The sequence below is a fragment of the Salminus brasiliensis genome, chromosome 22, assembly GCF_030463535.1.
Source record: "Salminus brasiliensis chromosome 22, fSalBra1.hap2, whole genome shotgun sequence".
NCBI lineage: Eukaryota > Metazoa > Chordata > Actinopteri > Characiformes > Bryconidae > Salminus > Salminus brasiliensis.
In genome coordinates, this window is record NC_132899.1 from 11,551,065 (window position 1) to 11,571,130 (window position 20,066).

Consider the following 20,066-nt stretch of genomic DNA (forward strand, 5'->3'; position numbering starts at 1 on the left):
CTAAACCAGCCTCATCTTTCTACACGCTGCCTCTGTCTTGCTTCATTTTAATTGCATTACAAAGAGGTTTGACCAGGACCCTTATTTGTGTAGGACCAACGGGCAGTGCTTTGCCATCATCGAGGAGGACGAGCATGGAGAGGCTATCCTCACATCTGGCTGCATGAAATATGAGGGCTCCCACTTCCAGTGCAAGGTAGACCCCTAGAGGAAGGACCAACATGTAGCCATTTTAAATATGCAATGTGTCCAAATGTTTGTGGACACTGCTTCTAATGAATGCGTTCAGCTACTAAGTTGCACCCATTTGTTGACACAGATGTGCAAATGCACATACACGTAGTTTAGTCCCTGTAGAGAAGTACTGGCAAGAGAGTAGGACTCTCTGGAGCAGGTAAACATGAACCTATTGGCACCATGCCTAATGCTAGGTGTGGGCTAGATAGGTATAAAGCCCCCCTACAATGAGCTGTGGAGCACTGAGACGATGGTTGGTGCTCCATCCAAGGATGAGGTGAGGTGGTGTCAATCAAAAATCCTGAACTCACAAATTTTCTTGGTGCTGAATGCAATCAAATCCTAACAGCAGTGTCCTAAAATTCAGTAGTAATTAAAATGTAAAAGTAGTGTGTGTGAATGACGTATTTTACGTTTCTGAACATTGAAGAACTTTGTTTATAATGGCAAACTGTTACCCTGTCTCAGGATTCGCCCAACGCTCAGACGAGGCGGACGATCGAGTGCTGTTCCACAGACTTCTGTAACAGGGACTTGCAGCCTACTCTTCCACCTCCTATTATCACAGGTGAACTTGAGCTCAAATCAGGAATCATATCTAGCCTAAACCCGCTCATTTCTCCTAATTTTAAACCTGTGTCTCTGTCCTAATGTAGATCCCTTGTTTGGGAGCACCCACTGGCTAGCCTTCCTGATCTCGGTCACCGTGTGCTGCTTCACACTTATAGCGATTACAGTTGTGTGTTACTACAGGTGAGAAAAGTTGTTTTGAAATACAGCTTTAACACATTTTATGACTGCCTGACTGTCTTATAGGACAAAACACCGGCACACCCAGTAAAGGCAGTTAAGATAGGTTGATTGTTACACTGATAGCGGCAAGAGTCGAATGAGTACGTGTGTGGGATTGTGATAAGTGACAGTAGGTGTTCTTGTTGAGTGCCCAGTCCATATGGTGGTTAATGATGAAGGTGTGCACCAACTTTATTCCTTTTGCGTTTGTTCGTTCAGGTATAAGCTGCAGACGGAGAGGAGACGCTACCAGAGAGACTTGGAACAGGATGAGGCCTTTATCCCTGTTGGAGAGTCACTCAAAGACCTCATCAACCAGTCCAGCACAGGCTCTGGCTCAGGGCTCCCTCTGCTGGTACAAAGCAAAATCTACTTGTTTGCTACAAGCCTGCTGTGCTTATAAAACTATACAGGTTTCCCCTGTTACTGTACAGTTTTACATCATTAGAAGACCCAGTCAAGATGGAGCTGTTCAATTTGCCTTTTAGACCTAAATGCCTGCAGAATGCCAAGGAATATAGCTTATATTATCATATATGTTTTGATTCTACTACTAGTTACTCTCTGTACAGTTATATGAAAAAAGGGGAAACTCCATAGAAAGCCTGCCTTTTTTAACATATTTAAACATTCAGAAAGAAGTCTGTAGATGCAGAGGAGTCTGGAAATGGAATTAAAAAGATCTCTGAACAATTAGAAATCAGACGCTCTCTGCTAAATGATTTGCGAAGGAATATAATCGTTTAATATTGTTCAAATGAGGATCAAATGTCCATATGTTTAAATATGTTAAAGACAAAGACCTTCTAAGTTTTTCACATGACTGCACTTTGTGGGGTAAGATTGTCCATTAGATATCAGGCCAGTAGTTTCAGTAGTTACAGTCAGTAAAATGTTTAAACAGACATCAGTCAAAAAGAAGACGTAAAGAAAGCTTGGGCTGTGCTGTTGTACTGTATGAAATGGCATAAACTCTGAAAGTTGTACTGCTCTCCCTCTCAGGTCCAGCGTACTATTGCTAAGCAGATCCAGATGGTGCGACAGATCGGGAAGGGCAGGTACGGTGAAGTTTGGCTCGGGCGCTGGAGAGGAGAGAAGGTGGCCGTGAAGGTGTTCTTCACTCGTGAGGAGGCCAGCTGGTTCAGAGAGACCGAGATCTATCAGACCGTACTGATGAGACACGAGAACATACTAGGTAGGACACACCAGTGTATTCAGACAAGGACTGTGTAGTAGTGAGCAGAGGCTTTTGTCAGTTTATACTTTCTATGTATAAAGAGCATCAAACTGAAGGAATGTTAAAATTATACTTAAAATGTTTTTGAGATTCTTCAATTTTACATAAAAAACACTAAATTATACCAAAGTAATCAAGCCTGATCATATGAGGTCTTTGTGTGGTCTACAAAAATATGCATCTTTACCTGGTGTCATCCTGCTTTCCACTATCCAGGCTTCATTGCGGCCGATATTAAAGGCACAGGAGCCTTCACCCAGCTCTTCCTCATCACAGACTACCATGAGAATGGCTCCCTATACGATTACCTGAAGTTCACCACTCTGGACACTCAGGCTCTGCTAAGGCTGGCCTACTCTGCAGCCTGTGGTCTGTGCCACCTCCACACAGAGATCTACGGCACACAAGGCAAACCCGCCATCGCCCACAGAGACCTAAAGAGCAAGAATATCCTGATCAAGAAGAACGGGACCTGCTGCATCGCTGACCTGGGTCTGGCTGTGAAATTCAACAGGTATGCAGCATTTAGACTGTATGGACAAAAGTATCGGGACACCTGCTCATTCAGTGTTTGTTTCAAAATCAAGAAAAAAAGAAAAAAAAAGAGTAACTGTCTCTACTGTCCAGAAAGGAAGGCTTTCTGCTAGATTTTTGAAATGGTGCTGTGAGGATTTGATTGCATTAGGCATGGTGCTTAATGCCTTGTCTAGGGACTAGACAAGCTGTGTGTGTGCATTTGCACATCTGTGTCAGCAATTCACCAAGTATCTGAATGCATCACATTTGGACAAGTGTATAGATGCATGCACACACACAGACAACTAGTTACTGTTTGCCTGCAGAAGTGAAGTTTGGTGACACTTGAGGTCTCATTCAGAAGCACAGCACTAACAAGAAAGAGAGAAAGACAGACTCTGCATTCAGCACGCCCTCCTTTACTAAAAAAAACATGGAATGCACAAATAAAAACAGGAACTAGAAGCCTGAAAGCCTTCTGTTATGGTTGGCTTCGTCTGTGTTTACTACTGTCTCTCAGGATCAACATCCTCCTCTGCCTGTTTCTGTGAAAGGAAAATTATGAGGTTGCAGTAATCAGGTAGAGCCAAGAGACTGCAGGAATACAGCAACACACAATTCTCTACACACACACCTCTCTATAAACTCTGCGGGCAAGCAGTAGTCAGTATTTAATGACATGGTGACAGACGGACAATTATTGTCAGTAAATATCTACTTAAAAGCACTAATGTTATATTTAGCTGACACTTGACTGAACGTTAGAGCGCTACAGTAATCTAGTCTGAACTAACAAGGTCGTTTACCATAACTTGAGGAGGAACTCTTTCACAGGACATTATTATGCTGCTCTTAATAAAACAGTAACCTAAATTGAAGCTCACCTGCTGGAACTCTTTAAAGGAGACAGGATGTTGGACATTTGAGTGCTATGCTAGGTTTGACATGTTTTATCCTTTAGTGTAAAGGTGCAATAAATAGTATGGTTATGATTTTGTTTGGGACATGCTAACTATTTACCACCCTGTTATTTTGCTTCAGAATAGGACATGTTGATGGGCTCAATGGGAGGGGGGCGTGTTTTGGCTGGTAATAAATAATGCATTCTTATTCTTTAATTTTCTTCCTTTCAGTGACACGAATGAGGTGGACATTCCTCTGAGTACGCGGATGGGCACGCGGCGGTACATGGCCCCGGAGGTGCTGGACGAGACCCTGAATAAGAATCACTTTCAAGCATACATCATGGCAGACATCTACAGCTATGGCCTTATTGTTTGGGAGATGGCTCGGAGATGTGTGACGGGAGGTCAGTTACACATCTACACTGTCCTGTACTGCCAACAGTAGAAAATAATTATAATTAAATAATAATAATTACGATGTTAACTACACACTCTTAACAATAAAGATGAGGAGTGATGACAGATGAATCTTTTAAGTTTCTGAATGTTGAAGGATGAGAGTGTGAAGAAACTTATTAAAGACTAAAAGACCCTTCATTTGATGGAGAGGTTCTTTACTCACACATGTTACAGAAATTGTTCTTTACTTATGGGTTTGAAAGAGAACCTTAAAGAACCTTTCGTAGCACCATTATTTTTAAAAGTGTAATCGACCATGTTAATATCAGGCTACATGTTGCTGCAATCTATGATCTGCTGCATCACAAGCAATTCTGTGATTTTTCAGGCTAGATTTGTTACAAGATGTGATGTGATTCTCTCCAGTCCCGTCTTTTCTTTAGAAACACTGCTTTTAACACTGCATCCTCTTCATCTCTACGGTCTTGACTTTGCAGGTATTGTGGAAGAGTACCAGTTGCCTTACTGGGACGTGGTTCCCTCAGATCCATCTTACGAAGACATGAGGGAAGTAGTGTGTGGAAAGGGCATGAGGCCTGCGGTTTCGAACCGCTGGAACAGTGATGAGGTACAACTTCTATGCTTGTTTATATACGTACAGCTAAAAACATTCAGGCTATTTGAAAAGCTACTGACATATAATCATCATCATCATCATTGTCTAATGGATTTGTCTGGCTTCTTCTTCTCGTTGCAGTGCCTCAGAGCCATGCTGAAACTGATGTCTGAGTGCTGGGCCCATAACCCAGCCTCTCGCCTCACTGCTCTTCGAGTAAAGAAGACACTTGCCAAAATGGTGGAATCACAGGACATTAAAATATGAGTGGAACTTCCTCCAGATCTCCTCTGGTGGCAGAAAGGAGAAGTGGAATCTTTGGACTATTCATTCTCTTCTGACGATTTGTTGCCTCGGTTCAAAAACATGGCTATAGGGGGTGCTGTGGAGCAGAGCACCTCACTATTGCTGGGATCCTTCATCCTGTTGCAGTAACTCTCACAGTGTCTTTGTGGCATCCTCTGCTGGACAGCACATGCCATGACACATCTACAGAGAAAATGAGAAGCTAGCACAAGACAGTCCAGAACACACTCAGTTGAGGCAGTGATCCACCTGCTTCCCCAAAGTCAACCATCCTCTGCTCCAAGACTTCAGGCACTCGTAGATTGGGAGAGAATAGCCAAATACAGTGGTGCTTTCCGTGAAAGCCATGAAATGATGAAATATGAGGTGTGTGGAGGAGTAAAATGGCAGCACATGCCATTGAAGCAAAGGACTGGAAGCCAAGTCCAGGAACGTTTGGGAGAAAGCTGAAGATTCTCTGTATGTCTCTGTCTCTCTCTCTCTCTCTCTCTCTCTCTCTCTCTCTCTCTCTCTCTCTCTCTCTCTCTCTCTCTCTCTCTCTCTCTCTTTTTCTCTCTCTCTCTCTCTCTCTCTCTCTCTCTCTCTCCCCCGCTCTCACTCTCTCTCTCTCTCTCTCTCTCTCTCTCTCCCCCGCTCTCACTCTCCTCTCTCTGAGAGACATACATATCTGAATGGAGGTATTTTTAGTCGTTTGCCATCCAGCCATCTGCTTGGAACTGTGTGGCCAGCATTTTCTAAATGGCTGCTCTGAATACGGATCATGTGCAGCGAATGCCACAGGTGCGTAGGAAAGTGCACCCCTATTTTAAACAAACTCTTGTGTCCCATATTATCATAGAAATGTAAATACTCCCCTTAACTGCTTATTGATATTTAAATAACGACAGTAATCCTGTGAATTTGTCTATGTATTCTCTACTTTTTAAAGAAATCTGTCCATGTAATGTTGGCCTGTTGAGAGTCTCCCCCAACCAGCCGCCGAAATAACAGTGGGATGATCTGGAGAGAAAAAAATGTTTTAAATCATTGTTGTCATGGAAAAACCTTGTATCTCCATATTTTAGTTTTCTGCATTTCTGTTTGCGACACAAATCTGAATTGAATTTTCGAAATGTAAAAAATTAAGATTAATTGACCATACGCTCCAAAAAGCCATTTTTTTTACATTGACTTCCATTGAAAGTTGGCATTTTGAAAAATACAATGTTTTTGCGTGACTGCCACGATATATGTAATTTGAATAGGTTCCCCAAAGATTTTTTTTTCTCAATAAATTGGGTTTTGTCTGTTGAAAGGTTCTTTAGGAAATATCTATAGCATTGTATCAAAGAACCTATTTTAAAGTGTAGGACTGAAGTCATTAGAAGCTCTCATGGCTGCCAGTCATGCGCTTTGTTTGCCATTAGAGCCATTGGTTGCATGTGGTTTAAAAAAAAAATGCCAGTTTCAATTTGCCATGTAGCTTTTCTTCATTTCATCATAGACTCTCCATACCACAAGTCACTAAATCACATTACTGCCTTGTCCAATCAAATTAATGTTAATCTCATGAGAGTTTTGGGAAAATCAGGGGACTGATTCCTTTGGTGTAGAATCTCCTCAGTATATAATGGGATAGAAGAACACAAATGCATGTGCTATTTATTCTAATCATGTCATGTTGAATGAATTATTGTGGCGAGAGATAAAGAACTTGTAGAAGTAAGAATACTGTTGTTGAAACTCATGTACTCGATATTAATACAGGACAGCTCAACACTAGATTTATTCTTTAATTTATACACCGCTTTTAGCGACCTCAGTCCCACCTAAACATGTGCATTACATTTAGGCAAAGTCACCCTTTCTGTGGCCTAAGGAGGCTTAAGCAGGCATCTCCCCGCAGATACTTGGGTGTTTGAGTCTAATATGAATGATGTTAAAATTACAGTCGTTATTTATAGCATTAACAGTTGCAGGAACTATACAACAAGGTACAGAATCCCATTGCACACATGAATAAAAATGAAATGGTACTGTGTTCATTGCAGTATGCCTACTCAGCCTCAGTAATCATCTCTTGATTATTGATGATTGTTGATCAGTTATTCCCTCCGAAATAGCATCTTCATTACCGTAAAGTTGCCAGTGTCCTGCGTCTAAGGCTACTGCAATTTTTTATTATTTTTTTTAATTTACTGCTTCTGGGAAATTATAGCATTCTGCATCATAGCACTGTTCTGATGTCTGCATTTTCCTCAGCAGATTGTCCATGCAATCAGTGTGTAGGTGCTATTGCACAGCATTTGAACACCTTGAGGTCTGTCCATTGCAACCCATGCCAGTTACGTTAATGAAAATGTCTTGTAGCCAATAGATGCTTCTCTGTATAATTAAATGACTACAGAATATGTTTTTGTTTGTCTTACATGTCCAGTGTTCAAAAGAAACTTGTGTAGAAAGGTCTAAAAATATTAACGTTTTGTTTATATTTTGTACAGCATCTGGATTTAAGAAAGGTGCCTTATGTTTACCAAGAAAAGCTGTTCTGTACACAATTTGTCCAATGTATCAATTTTTAAGTAAATGACATTATTTTAGTACGCAATCGGTGTCATTCTCTCAACTCCGTGTTTTGTATTTGGGTTGTCTGCCTCTTGTTTAGGATTTTTGGTTGTTGGTGGTGATTGCACCAGTTGCTGATTAGTCTCATACTGGTATTCTGCATAGTGTTTATATGCAGATTATTTATATATTTTTTGCTTCCTAACTTAGGATCGGTGACATCTGCATTCATCTCTTACCTGAGTAATTTGAGTTAAAGCTTCATTCAAGAAGGTACTTCTAAAGGCCAATTTATGCTTCTGTGTAGAATCTAAGCCGTATGTCCTACGCCGTACCCTACACGTAGCCTGACCTGCACCTCCTAAGAAGTACACTACCCATCGTGGCGATGCAGACCGCAACAGCTGTGATTTGTCCACTTGGTAATCATTGTATTTCTAGCCGTCGTCCTTGCCGCCACCTTTAATTTCAGTTGAACTACCATGGGTCGTGGATTGTGAGTACGCTGATGTGAGAAAAATGGTAGCAAATTAAGAACCAAAAAATCAAATTTTCTGCATTTCCTCATCCAGTAGCTGGACAAGCACAGAAAATTCAACCTCCTTCTGCCTCGGTTTAATGGAGCTCTTCTCTCCTCTGACATCTCATTTTTCTTTGCAGGAATTTTAGTAAACGTAAACAGCTATTTTGTGCCAAATCTGCTCCGTTTCAGCCGTTGTCAACACAGGCATTAAAAACCCCTTTCTATGCCAGACTGGTGTTTTGGCTGCAGAGCGACGCAGACACAACTATGCACAAGTATAAACGCTTACAACAGCGTAGGCCACTTGCACAGGCTACGCCATAGATCTGGCACTGACTCCATGCAGAAGCATTAATTGGCCTTTACATCCTTTTCTGGAGTTATCTTAAAGCCTAAAGATGTTTGGGAGACCTGGACAGAACATGTGGGTGTTTGTTTTTGTTTTTTTCTTTGGGGACCCTTCATTGTCCCAGCACAAGGCAAATCCATTACAAATGACCCTGTAGGACTGTTTTGCAGTTCCGCAAATGACCACAGGGAGCACTCAATGAGAACGAATCTACCCCGGGCCCTCTAGTATAGAATCTAATGTCTGTGGTATCTTTGGACGTTTTGGCCACAGTAAATCAGAGTTCTGTCCCAGTCTCTCTCTCACAGAACTGTTCCTGTTCCTCTTCTCTCCTCGTCCTCTGTGCTGAACAGCAGAACCACAGACAGTGTATTATCATTAGGTTGTCCTCGGCGTAGTCTTCCTTTAAGCAGTTCGAGTGTAACTTTCTCCCCTCTCTGAAGCTCCAAGAGGCACGCTTGGCTCAAATGCCCCCCTTGACCTTGTACCTGTCTGAGGGAGGCCACAGGTACCGTGTCATGTTTTAGCTGGGCCAAGCTGGGGCCTGTGTCAAAGTTCAGACTCACTAAAAAGAGGTAGAGACCAGTTTGAGGTGCATGAAATTCTCCTGATGAAGGTCTGTAAGCACTGCCAGGGTTTAGAGACACCTTCTCAAGAATGATTGTGCCTCTTGTGTTTGTCCTGTTGGGCAGGATAGCTGTGAATGCCACAGGAGAGTATGCTGGCCCTGAGGAGGATGTAGGGTAAAAGATGGATCATATGTTAGTAAGGCATTTATATGGTCATTTCCAGGCTGATTTGCTTGGTTATCCCTTACAAAAAAAGCCACATTTCTTTTTCACTTGTTTTTGATCTGTAAGGGATCTTGCATTATTAACATTGTCCATTAGAGGTCAGTCTTGTGAAACAAATATTATCAATAATAACTCACATTAAATTACCATCAAAGCCATGTCATTAGTGCTTGCATTTAAAACATAAATGTGATCTTACATTTTCCAGTGTTTCTTCTCCTGCGTATGCTACTTGACTCTCCTTTCTCCTTCACGTTCGGCCCTTTCTTTTTCTTCCTGTCCTTCCTTGAAATCATAGTCCACAGCTGTTCTAAGTTCAGACTGTGAGAAGAGTTGGCCAATTCTTCTGTATGGCTGAATAAATTCTGGAATATTTTTAGATGATCCCCCAGATCCTGTCGCAGGGATGCAACTTCAGTCTGCAGTTCCATCACTGAGCCACCAGGGGCTGCAGAGCAGTTACAGTGTTTCTGTTCCACCTGACTTAGCCGGTTAGCCAGCTCCTCCACTTCCCTCCCCAGGCTCCAGAAGTCGCTGACTGAATAGTCCCCATCATCATCTTCGAGGGAAGGACTTGGTAAATAGTGGTCATCCTTATGATCTTCAGCATTTCTCCCCTGGTCCTCTGTGAGGGCCCAGTCTAAGAATGCCACAGGGTCATCACTGGTCATCTGATCTCTTTCTGGACTTGTCTGGTTCCTCCTCAGAGAGACCAGACTATTCTCATGGGTCTCAATCTTTTCTTGCATCAGCCTTATTCTCTGTAGCAGAACAGGAATGGACAGCGCTTTCTGCTGGCTGTCAGACCAGCTTGAGAACTCCATGACTTCATCTCCTAAAAGTATCTCCAGTACCTCAGAGTGACGTATAGCATCCTTCAGTAGAGAGGAGAAAGATGCAGACAGGCGTTTGATTTCAGATGCTTTGGCCATAAAACTCTCTTTAAGCCCAACAATCTCCTGCTGACTTCCTAGAAGTGAGGCTTTCAACTGGGATAAGTCATCTTGAAGAGTCCTGCTCTTTGCTTGCTCAAAAGCCAGTGATTCCTTAACACTCAGCAAGGCCTGATGAAGATCTTCAACTTGCATGGGCCAGTGACCTTGGTCCCTCGTCGCCTCGGCGTCCTCTAGGGCGTATCTGTTCTCTTTGGCTAAGTCGGTCACGTTGGCCACCTGCAGTTCCAATGTAATCAATGATTCTCTGATTTCTTTACAGCTGCAAACCTCTGCTGCTGTGGCGGGCTCAGTTCTTTGGACCTGCAGGTAAATACTGTCCAGGTAAAGTTCAAGCTCTCTCAGATGTCTTTCTTGGCTGCTGAGGTTGGTAGCTAACTCATTGATGCTGTTAAACGCAGCCACTTTAGCAGCCTCCAGTTCCAGCCCAGTTTCTGCAAAATGGATTTCTGAGCTTTGGCTGACCTGTTCTAGTCTCACGCTCAGGTTGCGCAGGCAGTGGTCCAGCTTCTGCGCAACGTTCATCAAGTGTGTGGAGTTCTCAGACAAGGCACTGAGCTGCATAGTGTTATTCAGCACTTTCTTGTCCAATCTACTGATGGCCTCCCACATGCCAGACACCGGTGCTGGCGGGCCTTCACTCACACGAGCTGAGGGAGCATATTCTCCCTGCATTACTCCCTCCAGATTTTGCTGACCAAGTCTAATCTCCTCCACTGATTGACTCAGAGACTGCAGACTCGCCTAATAGCATGACAACAAAAAATATAGACTTAAAAATACTGCAATCCTACAAAGAGGAAACCTAAAATGCTGTGTTGGTGTTAAATGATTGGTTATGGTACTCAGTAGTGGGTTACCTGTACATCCTCGTGGCTCCGGTTGATATGAAGATCAATTTTGTCCTTTAGGATTGACAAGTCATGCTGTAGCTGCTCTTGCTGGAACTGTATTGTCTGTTCTGCTTGTCTTTGTTGCAAATTCAGTTGGGACTGTATTTGCTGTATCTGTATACTGTTGGCCTCCAGCTTTTCCTCTATTGTTCCAGTGTGAGTTGGCCTGCTGCTGGATGTACGGCCATCCTGCTCATGCTTTAGCTTCTGCAGATCCATGGACAGCCCTTTGACATTGCTGGATAATTGCTCCAGGGTGTGATTAAAGCCATCCAGCACTGGCTGAAGGTGGGTCATCACAGCTGAATATACTTGATGGACTGTCAAGAGAGTGGCAGAATCCATGAAAGGCAGAGAACCAGCAGGAGGGATTGCTCCACCAGTACCTAAAACAATATATTGATAGTAAGTGATATTGAAAATACAGTTGTTGTCTTGTTTGTTTGTTTGTTTGTTTTTGTTAGTTTTTACTAATTTTTCACATTTTCTTTCATAAACCTCTGTATTACTGCCTCTAGTGGTGAAAAAAACATGTATAGTTCTATTACTTGAACATCTAACCGCAGCCTGAAATTGAGCCACAGCTGCAATAAGCCAGAGCTTTTATTACCACATTTGTTATGCTGTCAACAAAAGTAGTAAATTCTTGCTGCTGATTCGTCACAAACATCAGTTTGCTTCCTAATGTTCTCAACAGTGAACAATGGTAACAGCAATGATATGTTGTATGCTGGACACTAGTTTGTCATTGTCATCACTCAGAATATTATCTGCAATGCTGTTCCTGTATGCTTGGGTTAGTGTCTTCTTATAAAATAATCTCTCACCAAAGTGTCCTGGGACAGGAAACACTGGGTCACTGGGAGGCTGCTGAACTGGACCATTATCCCAGCTTCCATCCTCCAGCAGGTCAGTCTCCTTATATCCACCACCTATAGCAGAGGAAGGAAGAGAGGGCAAGAACCAGAAGACAGGCCAAATGAAATGAGTTTGGCTGTGGGTGCTAGCACTCAGCTCGTGTTTGCATGGATTTAAAAATAAAATAAAATAAAATAAAGATAGGAGAGAATATTGCTACTCTATGTAGTACTATGTTCTAATGTTCTAATTGCTATTCTAATATTGATACTCTACTACTATTGAATACTCACCAAAAAAAATAAATAATAATAAAAAAAAAAAATTGATCTCTACCCTAGAAACTGGAATCAACAGTAGTATCCCTTCATGAGAACTTGAGCAATTGCAGAGTAGAAGTCTGGAAAGACCTTTGCTAGTTAGTTATAAATATGAAATTAGTGTAACGCTTGCTGATCTAGATTCATAGTAAGTTGTTAGGATTTTTACCAGCTGCTAAATAGAACCAAGTTCCTAAGCAAACATTTTACATAGTACCACAGTTGTTTTAATAAAGTTGTTTTATCACAGCTTAAAAATAAAGGGATGAATATGTATGTATGTAAATTTGACATTTACAAGCATACAACTAACATTTACTTTTTTTAACATTTACTAAATTGCTTTATATATACAACACCATGTCTAAAAATCTGAAGAAAGAAAAATGTATGAATGTACTCTCCCCATTACATGTACTGCTCCCAACACTGGGAGGATGAGGACTGACGCATGCCTCCTCAGCTACAGCCGCAATATATATATGTGTATGTATGTATGTATGTATGTATATATATATATATATGTATGTATGTATGTATGTATGTATATGTGTATATATATATGTATGTATGTATGTATGTATGTATATGTGTATATATATATATATATATATATATATGTATGTGTATGTGTATATATATATATATATATATATATATATATATATATGTGTGTATATATATGTATATATATGTATATTTTTCATGAAAGAAAGAAATATGACACTGGGTTTAAGGTACTAATTAAATGGGGCTCCAGTTCAGCGGGCTATACCCTGGGATTCGCTGGTTCAAACCCTAATAGAGAACAATAGGCCTGAGTAGATGACTCCCCGTCATGCTAGCAGATGCATCAGAGCTGGGTATCTAGTGCTGTCCTCTGAGCATGTTGGTTGCCCGGTGGCGTTGCGTCGACAGCAGTTTGATGGTTGGTTGCGGCTGTAGCTGAGGAGGCATGCATCAGTCCTCATCCTCCCAGTGTTGGGAGCAGTACATGTAATGGGGAGAGTACTGACGAGTGATGACTAACAAAATCTTTGGCCAAATAATGAGGTTTAAGTGGGTGTAGTGGTATTTCCAATTCACATGGGAAGTTCAAACCCACACAGGGAATTCAAACTAGCCATTTTTAGATGGTAGCTTAGTTTTTTAAGTAATTGTTATCCTAGTAAATTGCATCCTGTTATATATATATATATATATATATATATATATATATATATATATATATATATATATATATATATATATATATATATATATTTATATTTTTATATTTAGGGTCTATGAAAAGCACAATGATGCCTTGGTAAGTCATTATTATTTTTTTCACTTAAGTATGATCTTGATGTTTTCCCTGTGCCAAGTACCCAGAACAGCAAAGCACCCTCCCTTTCCTGTTTAAGGACACTCTCAGGCTCTCACGGTGCCAGAAGCTTTCTGGGTATTTCCTCTGTTTGTCAAGACCAGAGACTTGGGTTTTGAAAAGAGGCAAAAAAGGAATGAGGGGTGAGTTATTATGGGTTAGATGTTAAAGGTGAGACCACCCCTGCCCATACCAAACACTGGACACTTGCCTGAGTCATCCACTCCAGAAACGTCAGTCTGGGTTGTCTTGGTGTGTTCCTGACCGGACTGGCTTTCTCTTTCTGTAAGGTTTATTGGTAGAGAGTGTGGTCAAAAACAGCATGGTTGCACAATATAAACTTCTGAGAATGTCTCGTCATTTTGTAGCCGGCCATTAACATCTGGACAAGCTATGGGAAACAAGACTAGCCTTTTTTAAAAAATAAATAAATAAACTCTATCACACTCTGTGATTAACAGGCGAGAGCCAACACCTTTATGTTTTGTCTAAGGTATATTTTACCCTAAATAGCTCTGGAATTTTAGACTTGAGTCTTAGCTTGCCCTTAGCATGTTGGCAGCAATGTTTATTGCTTATTGGGCCTGTCGCAAGCTACAAAATGGCACACAACCGCAAGGTCTGTGTGCACTTAACGGGCTAACTAGATATAACAGTACAGCTCAAATACAATCAAGCTAAGTCACAATCTGGAATATAATGGATCAACATAGATTATACATTACTACAGCATTTTACTCTATGGATGGCATGTGAATACCTGTATCTTCACAGTTGTGGCCTGCATGACCTGGGCAGCACTTCCAGTGCAGTGCTGTGAAAATCTTCTGCTTCTGTCTATAAACAGGCCGTGAAGAGAGCTGATACCTGAATATCAATACAGACATAGATACCGACACTTAGGGCATACCGTCACAAACATGTATCTCAAATGTTCTTTAAATGTTCTAAATGGACGTTAATGTAAATTTTAACTAAAGCATTTCTATTGGTCTGTTTTTCCAGAATTATTTAGTGTACAGAGCAGCTACAGGTACATGCAAACCATGGAGAAAACTAAAAACTGTTTAATGTGTATATTGCTGAGGATAATATAGTAGAGCAAAGCCATAATAATAATAATAATAATAATAATAATAATAATAAAAAATAGTATAATTAACAGCATAGCATGAATAGTAGTGTATTTTTAACAGTATTAAAAAAACTCCCACACTAAGCCAAAAGAGCTTTCATTACAGAATTATGAAGAATAACAAAAATAATAGTCGCTTGTGGCCACTGCTAATATCAGGCTGCCCTACTATTAGACTGTGCTTGCTCAGTGTTTTACAGTGTGTGTGTGTGTGTGTGTGTGTGTGTGTGTGTGTGTGTGTGTGTGTGATTTAACTGACTCACTTGGCTATTTGGCAGTCAGGGTCACCTTTAGAACAAGAATTCATCGTCTTCAGCGTGTATGTCTCAGTGCCGCACAGCACGGCCACAGTCACCGCACGCTGATGAACGAACGCACACCAGTTCCTGCATCAAGAGAACACCACAAAACAAAAACATGCAGAAAAGAGCAAATCTGGGTTAAAAGGATGAAAGAGGCAAGAACAGACAGAGCAGAGGAGGAAGATGAGTGCTGAGATATTACAGGGCACTGACACAGGAGAGATAAACAATAGAGGACAGGCACTCTCAGGGTCCAGTCTTTTCCTCCTTCCCTTTAAGCTACAGGACAGATACGATCGCCTCAGCAGAGACTTAAAAAGAGGGACTCTTTGTTCCCCTACAACTGGTGTATCTCTCTTTCATCTGAGAGAGAAAGAGATCAAGAGAGAAAGAGGGTTGATCTACAGTGTCAGACACTGTTATTATGAGATCATGGTAAATGAAATGATCTCTCTATATAGTTTATGAATAGAACTGTTGGTATGATGCACATTATCTGACTGGGCATTGCAGATGATTTTAAATTAGTGTTTTTTTAGATAATTTGACAAGTGAATTGTGAATGTGTTAAAAGCAGCATAAATGCTCAAACATAAGGATCTGAGTCTCTGACAAGGACTAAACTGTGATGGCTAGACTGCAAGATCAGAGCATCTCCAAAACATCAGGCAGGTCTTGTGAGGTGTTCCTGGTATGCAGTGGTCAGTACCTACTAAAGTGCCAAGGAAGGATAATCAGTAAAAAGGCCATGGGTACCTAATGCTCACCTCAACACTTACAGAACTTAAAAGGATCTGCTGCAACATCTTTAGATATTAGATACCACAGGATTCAGAGGTCCTGATCAGATCTGTTGTGAAGTCACATGGGGAACCTAATCAATATTAGGCAGGTGTTGGTAATGTTATGGTAATGTACGATGGTCATATTATACATATTTGACCTTCTAATGATCTTCCAGTTGCCATTTTGTTGATACCAGATCATAATACTACAAGATAATACAGGCTGTGCTACTGGATAGAGTAAGCTGTGCTGGAATCAAGATGCTAATGCCATAAATGCAAATGTAAGATCTTGTGTAGTCGGTTAGGGTAAAGCCCATGGGACACTGCCTGCAAATGCTGTACTTTGCTGAGGAATGGGATATTTTTCCCTGTAATTTTGCCTCCCCTGCTCTTTCTGTCTATCTATTTATCTCTCTTTGAATCCTCCCCCACTCCCCCAGACAGTACTTCTAGGTCAGGAGACACATGTGTTCCCCACAAAGTGAAATAGGAACGAGTATAATTCTCTGAGTACAATGGGCTTTGTCAGTGGAAGGAAGTTTAATACGGCCGCCCACACTGTGTCCCATATTGCGGGCGATTTCTTTCCAACAGCTACCACTGACACAGAGGATACCACTATCCACTACTCAAAGCCCATCAGGTTAAAGGAGTCTGTGCCACTATCTGTGAAGTAAAATATCTCATTTGCCCCCAAACTGTCAAGAATCAGACACCACCTCCTTGTTTATACACTCAACACCCATTCTGCCAGCTCCACTAACCATATAGGAGAACTTTGTAGCTATAATTCCAGACCGCTGTTCATTTGTTTCTCTGCATACTTTCTAAGCCTTCTTTTACTCTGTTCTTCAACGGCCACAGGACTGACCACCACAGATCAGGTATTATTTGGGTGGTGTCTCATTCTCAGCACTGCAGTGACACCTGAGCCAGTGGTGGTCTGTTAGTAGTGTGTGTTGTGCTAATACGCAGCATGTTGATCAGACACCGCAGCGCTGCTGGAGTTTGGAACAGTCTACCAACCAGAAATATCCAGCCAACACTGTCCAGTGGGCAGCGTCTTGTGGCCACTGATGAAGGACTAGAGGATGACCAACCCAAACCGGGCAGCAACTTACAGATGGACCAACTAGGCAAAGGTGTCTAATCGAGTCTAATCCAGCAGCACTACTGTGTGTGTGATCCACTCGTACCAGCACAACACACACTAACACACTTGCCACCATGTCAGTGTCACTGCAGTGCTGAGAACGACACACCACCCAAATACTACCTGCTATGTGGTGGTCCTGTGAGGTCCTGAGCTTTGAAGAACAGGGTGAATAGAGATTAACAGAGTCTGCAGAGAAACTGATGGACGACAGTCTGTAACTATAGAACTGCAAGGTGCTCCAAAATGCTAAGTAAAGCTGATATAATAGATAATGAGGGTGGTGTTAATGTTATGGCTAATTGATAAGTTACATGGCAGTGTCTGTTCTTAGCAATGATCTTTCACATGTATTGTTTTCATTATGTTTTCTTTGTTCCATTCTTTGTGCTCTGTTCCTTTATCTTACTCCAGTTGCCCCCACCTGTAGATCCCTCATCAGTCCACCTTTCTTTAATCTTCACTCCCTTCATCTCTCCTTCCTTTTTATCAATTAATCTGTCTTTAAAGATATCTTTTCCCCCCTGACCCTGCTTCATGAGGCATGTCTGGACGCATCCTCTGGTTGTGTTGGTCCAGACTCAAAGCCGCTGTGACTTTGCATCACTAATTGCCCTCTGCTTCTCCCTCGCTGTGTCACACTGGGCATGGAACTTATCCCTCTGTGCCCAATCACTCACAAAAGCTCGTTCTCTGCTGTCAGAAGGGGTGTGTGTGTACGTGTTCTGAAGCAGGACAGCAGACCAGCTGGGACCCATAAAGGCTACAGAATGTGTTGTACAAGCCCAATAAACAGTCACACTTATCTCCTCCAAATGCTCAAAAGCCTCAGCCAGTCTGACAGTTCTTTATAATTCAAGGCCAGGCCATTAAACCTGTGGAAGGCTATTCTCACACTGACACTCTCTTCCTTCTTAACCGCTCCCTTATATGTATAAATACTGCTGATCTCCTGGGATTTTCAGCACAACAGTCTCTGTAGTTGAGTCTAGAATAGTTTAATAAAGAAAAAACGTCCAGTGAGCGGCAGTTCTGCGGGTGGACACACCTTGTTGAAGACTAAGGTGAGGAATAGCCAGACTGGTTGGAGCTGACAGGAAGGCTACAGTAACTCAGAATGCGCAACACATCCAACCTTGAGAAGAACGGGGTACGATAGCGAAAACCCAGGTCGGATTCCACTTCTGTCAGCTGAGAGCGGAAAGCAGAGGCTGCTGTGGGCACAGGACAGCTGAGGACGTGGTCCCTCACCTGGTCTGATGAATCTCAGCCCTCTGCTGAGGTACACAGATGGTAGAGTCAGAATTTGGTGCCAACAGCTTGAATCCACTAAACCAACCTGCCTTGTGTCCACAGTCTAGTCTGGTGTAGGTAGTGTAACGGTGTGGGATCCCATTATATGGTTCCATTATTACCAGCCAACCATTATCTGAATGCTACAGCTTATTTGAGTATTGTTGATGACCATGCACATCCCTTCATGGCTACAATTTACCCATCTTATAATGGGTACTGTCAGCACGCTGGTGCACCGGGTCACAAAGCAGAAATCTCTGAAACTGGTTCCAAAACATGACAAAGAGTTTAGGTTGAACAGGAGATCCAGAGCATGAGGAAACACCTGGGAAACAAATCTGCAGGAATTTAGTGATGCAGTCATTTCAACATGGATCAAAATCTCAAAGGAATGCTTCCAACATCTTGTGGAATCCATGCCATGAAGAATTGAGGCTGTTTTGAGAGCAAAAGGAGGCTCTATCCAGTGTGGTCTTAATAAATTGCTCAATCAGTTTGTACCAAAAATGAATAACATGAAATTTGCTTACAATTTAAACAGTTACAATACTTCACAATACGTATGGAGTTATGGAGAAGACCACCACAATGCTATGGAAGAGTATTCATAAAATTCATACTCCATTTATAATAAACCAGTTGGACTCACCCGGTCCGTGCAGGCGGCTGTGAACTCTCTCTCAATGGGGTCAAAGGACTCTCTGGAACGCTCAGGGATGGCTGCAGTGCTCCAGCTGTGCTATGGTGCCCATGCCCATGAGGTACGGGGAAATGAGCTGTACCAAATGTGCCAGGCTCAGAGTCCCTAAGCCCATGTATCTCCTCTTCCACATCAGGGTCCCTGGCCCTCAGCCCAGCATGGCAGAGTGCTGGGTGAAGCAGCATGGCCATTAGCAGTTTGAGGACCATTCTGTTGCCCCTTGATGAAACGCTCACAGGCAGTGGCAGCCACATCAGGCACCGGAAGTGTTCCTCTGTGCTGCAGTTTGTTTCAAGTCCTGCTTCGCTTCGGCCAGTCCTGAAAACTCCAAAACTTACCAACATAAAGAAAATGTCCTTCTTCTCCCTCCTTCCCTCTCTCTCAGTCTCTCTCTCAGTCTCTCTCTCTCTCTCTCTCTCTTCACCCCCTTCACTCTCAAAGGCCGAACATTCTCACCAAAAACTTCCTCTATCCCCACCCTCTCTGCGCCCACTCCCTCCCTCCCTCTCTTTTTCTCTCTCTCTCTCTCTTTCCCTCTCTTTCTCCCCTCCTCTCCCTAGATAGCATCAACGCCCTCAAACAATTGAAGGAAGTCAGTGGACTGTTGGAATTGCTGGCTTGTGAAAAGGTTAGAGGTGGTGGAACAATAAACCAGCGCTTCTTCACACACTTATACTTAACACTCTTATACACTCTGAAGGCGGTCTGGACTGGCAAGGCCACACAGAAGTATATAGACCAGACTCAACACACCCTGTCTAATTAGGCCCTCCTGGCAGGGAAACAGATGTTGTGCTTAAATATGCATGCAGTAGACAGGTGATGTTCATTTAGAACGAATTCACCCTCAGAGGTGCTGTTGTTATTTTCCTGTACATTTGATTTCTGGAACATTTAGATGCAAAAAATGTGTATATATATATTTTTAAAGTTGCTTTACTTGTTAGTGTTTTCAAGTTCAAGAAAAAATACATATGCAAGTATGTGAAGGATGGGATCAGCACATATAGCAGACTGTCTGTGTGTTTTCACTGAGCTACTATAATTTGACCCTTTAAACATGATAGTGTGTGCTGTGTGTTGC

At 42.1% G+C, this 20,066-nt stretch overlaps 2 protein-coding genes across 2 annotated transcripts in view; one reads left to right on the forward strand and one right to left on the reverse strand.

Annotated features, from left to right (window-relative positions):
* The window catches only part of bmpr1ab (bone morphogenetic protein receptor, type IAb), a 43,344-nt gene extending 37,750 nt beyond the window's left edge, over positions 1-5,594 (forward strand). The window contains exons 5-13 of the mRNA XM_072668008.1: positions 94-196; positions 706-805; positions 894-990; positions 1,249-1,384; positions 2,032-2,224; positions 2,483-2,780; positions 3,916-4,091; positions 4,584-4,714; positions 4,844-5,594. Of these exons, the coding sequence (XP_072524109.1) occupies positions 94-196; positions 706-805; positions 894-990; positions 1,249-1,384; positions 2,032-2,224; positions 2,483-2,780; positions 3,916-4,091; positions 4,584-4,714; positions 4,844-4,969 (1,360 nt within the window). The 3' untranslated portion in view covers positions 4,970-5,594. The remainder of the gene's footprint in view (positions 1-93; positions 197-705; positions 806-893; positions 991-1,248; positions 1,385-2,031; positions 2,225-2,482; positions 2,781-3,915; positions 4,092-4,583; positions 4,715-4,843) is intronic.
* A 1,166-nt stretch (positions 5,595-6,760) lies between these two features.
* mmrn2b (multimerin 2b) lies at positions 6,761-19,352 on the reverse strand. The gene is made up of 8 exons (XM_072668007.1): positions 18,932-19,352; positions 15,007-15,129; positions 14,369-14,475; positions 13,820-13,891; positions 11,892-11,996; positions 11,032-11,450; positions 9,418-10,915; positions 6,761-9,151 (listed from the first exon to the last, which is right to left on the reverse strand). The coding sequence occupies exons 1-8, from the start codon at positions 19,324-19,326 to the stop codon at positions 8,727-8,729; spliced, it is 3,144 nt and encodes a 1,047-aa protein (XP_072524108.1). The 5' UTR covers positions 19,327-19,352; the 3' UTR covers positions 6,761-8,726.
* Positions 19,353-20,066: the final 714 nt, after the last annotated feature.